We start from the raw sequence: 6,384 nt of genomic DNA on the forward strand, positions 1-6,384 counted from the left end.
TCACACAGTTTATATAATATACATATAAGAAACTTAATTTTGTCATCGGTGAGTTTCTAATAGTATTTTGACACAGTTTATATTATTAAATTTCTTTGATGAAAAGATTAATTTTCTAGAATCGTTTTTCGTAATTTTTGGATGTGTTCAGTACTGCGACATGAAAATTCAGTAGATATCATTGGTTTCGCTTGAAATTCAATATTTCAATTTATTGCATAATAAAATAACAAAAAACGAAGTGAAATTTGAAAGGACAAAGGGAGGTAATTCATGTTTTCCTTCAAATTTTTAAATCTAAAATTGACGTTAGAAAATAGAAATTTGATTAAAAATACGTCGAGAGAGGAGGGAGGGAGGAGACGGAGTGCGTGAGACAGAGCGACATACAGAGAGAGGGGGACAGAGGAAGTAAGATAGACAATACACACAATAACCCTTATCCCCGAGTCGCTTCTGACCTCCATGTAAGCAAAAAAAAAAAAAAAAAATTTGACCATCGATGTGGAACGGTTAACATTTTTCCGGGAAAAATCAAACAGATCGCAATCGACGTTACAACCTTTTTTACCTTTTATGGAGTGTGTGTTACGTAGCTGCCTTTTCATTGGTTGATTTAAACTTGTTTGGTTTGAAGAGTGAAGGTGGGCGTGCTTTTCCGGTTGGTTTACATGCGCGCACGCACGCACGCACACACAGAGTAATACTTTGTGTTTGTGTGTATTGGTGTGTTTATGCGAGTATGTGTGTGTTTATGCGAGTGTGTGTGTGTGTGTGCTGAGTTAAACTTGTTTAGTTTGAAGAGTGAATGTGTGCATGTTTAAGTATTTGTGTGTGTGTGTTTATGCGAATGTGTGCTTCGTTTGTAAAAAGTTATAAAAAAATAATAAATAATTATATTTTAAATATATATATATATATATATATATATATATATATATATATATATATATACACATATATATGTGTGTATCGGATTTGTATCGTTAAGTTAGCAATTTGGTTTTCTTTTTTCAGTCCCGAAATTCCTATCAAGATGGAAAAAGCTATAACCAAAGACATTGAAAATCAGGTGAGAATTGTCTATTTTGATGGTATTATTTCTTTTTTTATTTTTGTTATATCTTATTATAAATTTTCATACTGTTTGTCTGTCTGTGTGACACGGTTTTTCTCCGCCTACAGGCAACCCACCCAGGTAAGTTAGGTACCGAAATGAAGCCACATTTTTAGTGCGTTCTCAATCTCTGTACCTATCTATATATATCTGTGGTCCTGGATATGACCTTACACTATATCCAGTGGTTAGGCCCCAGCTTGCAGGCTTTGGGGAGTGTGGAGCCACCCTTTAATTGCTATTTGCTCCCAGGTCCACTCTGACCCCTACTATTTTTTAATGTGTTTATAACAAAATCCCACTCCCAACCTTATTTTTAATTGTGCTAAGGGATCTCATATTTAAAGAGATATCCTCTCACTCTAGTTTTCCTTATGCTAAGGGATCATACATCCCCCACCATATTTTTCAATGTGCTAAGGGACGTTAACTTTAAAGTGACAATACTCTACTTTTTTTTCATTGTGGTAAGGGATCTTCCATTTAAAGTTATTTCTCCCTATCCTATTTTGCATTGTGCTAAGGGATCTTATATGTAATGTGACTTCCCCACCAAACCTATTTTTCAATGTGCTAAGGGATCTTACATTTAAAGTGACATCTCCCCACCCAATATTTTAATTTGAAAAGTGATCTCACATTTAAAGAAAAATCCCACATTCGACCTTATTTATCATTGTGCTAAGGGATCTTACTTTTAAAGTAACATGCCCTACTTTTTTTTTCATTTTGCTAAGGGATCTCACCTATAAAGTGACATACCTCTACTTTTTTATTGTGCTAAGAGATCTTACATTCAAAGTAACTTCCCCTATCCTATTTTTCATTGTGCTAAGGGATCATACATCAAGTGACATCCCTTCCACTCTATTTTTCAATGTGCTAAGGGATCTTACATTTAAAGTGACATTTTGCTGTATTTTTTTTTTTGTATGGTTGCAGAACTCAAATGTACATATATTAAAGCCTAAAACTGCACCGTTTGTTCATTTTCACCAGGATTTGACATGAATTTGAATTTAAAATTTCATTTATTTACAGTTTACGATTGAAAAACCTTTGGTCAAACCTAGATTTGAAGAAGGGCCAGAGAGGCTGATTAAAATGAACCAGACTCCTCCCGAGAATTCATCTGAAAGACTCTCTCCTGCTAGCCGACTGGTTCTTTCTCCCGAGCCGCAGCTAGTAGACGTTCAGCCCGATACAAAACTTCAGTCTGGGAATCCATTAGCCAAGAATGCTGGTCCTGGTCCAGTTCAGGAAAAAGACTCGGATGTTTTGCTGATGACCCCGAGCGATTTCCGGGTCTCAAAGGAGGCGACTGATGCTAATCTGCGGTTGGAAGTGCTCGAGACAAACAAGTTGTTATTGAATTACAAAACCCAACGAGAGAAATTAGCGTAAGTACATTGCATGTTTCAATTTAAACAAGGTGGCGGCAATTTCTTCACTTGCTAACGCGATTAAATTTTTTTTTTAATAATTCAGTAATATTTAGGTAATTTCGACTGCATAATTTGGAAGCTAACATTGTAATTTATTAGAATTGACAAAAAAAATCAATTAAAACCATTATTTTTTTTTTTATCTGAAAACTCCATTTATCGACTACAAAATCTCGTCCTAATAGTGCAGAAGCAGCAAATATTAAAATTGAAGCTAACATTTATTGTTATATATTTTTACAAATTAAGATCACTGAAAGAATACCTGAATATGTTGCAGTCATGGGAAACGAAAGATCCAGATATAGCGTCTATTGATGCTGAACTCTCACAGGTAAGGCAACGTTTCATAACATTTGGATTCTTCAGACTACTATTCATGTCTAAAATGGTTCCTCCCCAGTAAATTTAAAACAACAGAACCTTCTCTATTTTCATCATAATCGCTCTGACTCCCATCACGTCCCAATTTAAATCAATGGCCCTCGTCTTGGGAAGCTTCATGATTGACAAGTTCTTGTTGAGCCGTCCACATCAATAATCAAACTTCTACCCAAATACCATTAACCATTACTGCACTAACATCTTACATTCATTAACCCTTATCTTTGAGTGGACTTCGGACTTTGACTAAAATGGGGGGGGGATTTTGCCTCTTGCGTGTATATCTCATCCTGTGTGTCTCTTTGTATTTGTGAATGCAATTGCGATGCATATATATGCGATAAAGTTCACCATTTTTTTCTTTGTCGCTTGCAGCTGTACAAGATAACAAATCGAAGGCTTCCTTTAATTAATTAACGCTTGGCTTATTCTTCTATTTCTTGACAGTTCCGCATCTTGCTTTACTTCTATGCATCTTAGTGAAATCTCAACCGTGTCTGCTCTGTTCAAAATCGGAAACCAGACTGACTTGCATGCGAGAGAAAAGATATCCCCCTCTCTTTCTTTCATGCTCTTTCTTTCTTTCTTTCTTTCCACGTTTTCTTTCACACGAATCTGAATGACCCCAGCTACGGGCCCCCTTGCAAAACTTTAAAAACAAAAAAAAAACACTTGATTAGCTACAACCACTATATATGAATCCTCCTCACTCTCTATCTGCTGGCCTTCAAATCCAATGTAAACAAGTTCTTGTTGAGCCGTCCCCATAAATAATAAAAATTCTATCCAATTTATACCATTAACTATTACTGCACTAACACCTTACATACATTAACCCTTATCCTCGGGTGGTCTTCAGGCCTTGACTCACAAGTAGAATAAAATAATGGGGAGGGGGAGAATTTTGTCTCTTATGTGTATATCTCATTGTGTGGCTTATTCTTCTATTTCTTGGTAGTTCCACATGTTTCTTTAGTTCTATGAATCTTAGTGAAATCTCAACCATGTCTACTCCATTCAAAATCGGAAACCAGACTGACTTGCATGTGAGAGAAATATATATCTTCGTCTCTTTCTGTCATGGTCTCCCTTTCTTTCTTTCCATGTTTTCTTTCACACGAATCTGAATGAACCCAGCTACGAGCCATATATAACAAAGTTGTATTATCTTTTTAAATAAATAGAAGAAAAGCGTTTCAATACGAATATAATTACACACACAAAAAAAAAAGAATTTATAGGAGTGTAGATATTATGGATTTCGTTTTTCGGACTCATTTCCTCATCTTCGGTGTTTTTTTCACTACGCTTCGGCCGTATTATCCTTCAGCCTTCTTCAGGTGTATCTCAAACTCGCGAACTTTTATTTGAATTTCGAACCCAACCCTTTATTGTTACGGGGGTACCATGTTCTCGGTCCATTCAGGCCGTCCCTGCTGCTACCGCTTAATGCTGTTGCTGCTGCTGCTGCGTCTATCCCTGTCACTGCCATTGTGTTGTCACTGCCACTGCTTTCGCTCAGGATTGGACTCAGCACGTTGGAGACTTGCAATGTCTGTTCCAACGTCTTAGTCGCCTCGGCCATGAGTCACTAGGACGATGATGTATCAATTTTTGGCACATGGCCAAGGCGACTCAGACATTGGAACAGACATTGCAAGTCTCCACCTAACAACTTAATAGGTTACTTATGAAGTTTACGAACCGAAGATGGAGAACTTTATTTAGAAAGCCATTCTTAACATTTGGAGGGACTGATTTGTTAGAACTGTTCTAGACTTTCATCTAACAATTCTATAAATAACTGTTACCAAAGGCAAGATATTTTTGCTCATATCTATATATCTATAAACGTGAACATTCCCCTACGCAATAACTCTGTCAATTTTCAGTCTACAGACGCGAAATTTGATATATAGGGTACTGAAATTTGGGAAAATCTTTGTAATCCGTTTTCGGACAGAAATTTGGCTGTTAAGGGGTCAAAGTTCAACGATTTGACCTTTGAGAACTCTACCAAACTCCTCCGACAATTTTGGGTCTAAACAATTGAAATTTTAGATATAGTTTCCTTGGACATGGATTTAACTTAATAACTTGATTTGAGCCCAAAACAAATGTTCAGGGGTCATAATGGGGTTCAAAGTTTTTTTAAAAATTGACCGTTGCGATCTCTACCAAATTACTCAGACAATGTTTTGATCTAAACATTTGAAATTTTACATAAAGGGTATTCAGAGATAGGGCAAGCTTTTTAATCGGTTTGGATCAAAAATTTTTAGTTACCAATATATAAATTTATGTATGTATGTTTGCATGTCTGCCTAAAACTTTCGACAGAGGTGACGGATTTTTAACAGATCAGTATCGTTTTGAAGTTCAACCTTTCAGACGACAAATATAAAAAAAATGGCTAAAGATGTTAATAACTTCATCTTCAACTGGACACTTTTCTACAGGGGGGGGTGTCGCTTTTTTTCGCCAATATTTTCAAAAGTCATCCTTTCCTTTCGATTGTCTAGCTTTAATTTAAACATGTCACTTCTGGTTTGGCGGTGGGCGTTACAGCAAAGACGTCAGGTTTTTTTCCTGTTCTTTTCCTCCTTTGGGGTACGTGTTCAAACCTGTCTTCCTACTACCACTTTTTTTTTTTTTGCTCAACAAACACATCCAAACACCCGGGCAACGCCGGGCTGAAATGCTAGTCTACAATAAAATGATTGAATTTTTTGTTTATCTTCTCTTCCCTACAGACCGAGCAAGACATTGCCATCCTGAAGAAGTCCTTACACGAGCAGAAACAGCAGCTAAAAGGCAGAGTGGAGAAACTGACGCAGAATTCTTTGCAGCCGTGATTCTTGCGCATTTCCTGTTAATAAAATCATTTTCTAAATGTATTTTTTGTTTTATTTTGTTGACTCATTTACCCGAATGATAGGCACACACTAAACAGTGAAGCACGGGTTACACAATCACTAACCCCTCTTCTCCTGAGTCAACACGACTTGATTCCAGTGGCAAAGAGAAGTCCAGGTTGACTGAAAACAATAAACATCCTGAAGAAGTCCTTACACGAGCAGAAACAGCAGCTAAAAGAAACTTAAGCAGAATTCTTTGCACCCGTAATTCTTGCGCATTTACCGTTAATAAAATTATTTTCTTAAAATTTTTTTTTTGTCAACTCATTTGTCCGAATGCTGAGCAAAAGAAATAAAACGTACACATTGCCATGTTATAAGGTAATCAACTAGCATCTATGTAATGTTCACAACTTCCACTCGTTCGAACACTCTAGATTGTCATTGTACTCTCCCAAATTCGTAGTTAATTAGTTCTTAATTTCTTCCATTTCCGTGGCAATTGTTTGGTGGCCCTGAGGTAGAGGCTTGGCAAATTGAGCAAAAAAAAATAAATAAATAAATACATAAAATAAAATAA

The 6,384-nt window shown here is 36.4% G+C and overlaps 1 protein-coding gene across 1 annotated transcript; it reads left to right on the forward strand.

The window, feature by feature from the left end:
* The first annotated feature begins 1,011 nt into the window (after nucleotides 1-1,011).
* Nucleotides 1,012-5,843, forward strand: LOC145270917 (uncharacterized). The gene is made up of 4 exons (XM_080126465.1): nucleotides 1,012-1,072; nucleotides 2,159-2,517; nucleotides 2,812-2,896; nucleotides 5,700-5,843. Exons 1-4 carry the CDS (start codon nucleotides 1,037-1,039, stop codon nucleotides 5,799-5,801), a joined length of 582 nt encoding a protein of 193 aa, XP_079982591.1. The 5' UTR covers nucleotides 1,012-1,036; the 3' UTR covers nucleotides 5,802-5,843.
* The last annotated feature ends 541 nt before the right edge of the window (nucleotides 5,844-6,384 follow it).

The sequence above is a fragment of the Euprymna scolopes genome, chromosome 46, assembly GCF_053919585.1.
Source record: "Euprymna scolopes isolate OS-2025 chromosome 46, ASM5391958v1, whole genome shotgun sequence".
NCBI lineage: Eukaryota > Metazoa > Mollusca > Cephalopoda > Sepiida > Sepiolidae > Euprymna > Euprymna scolopes.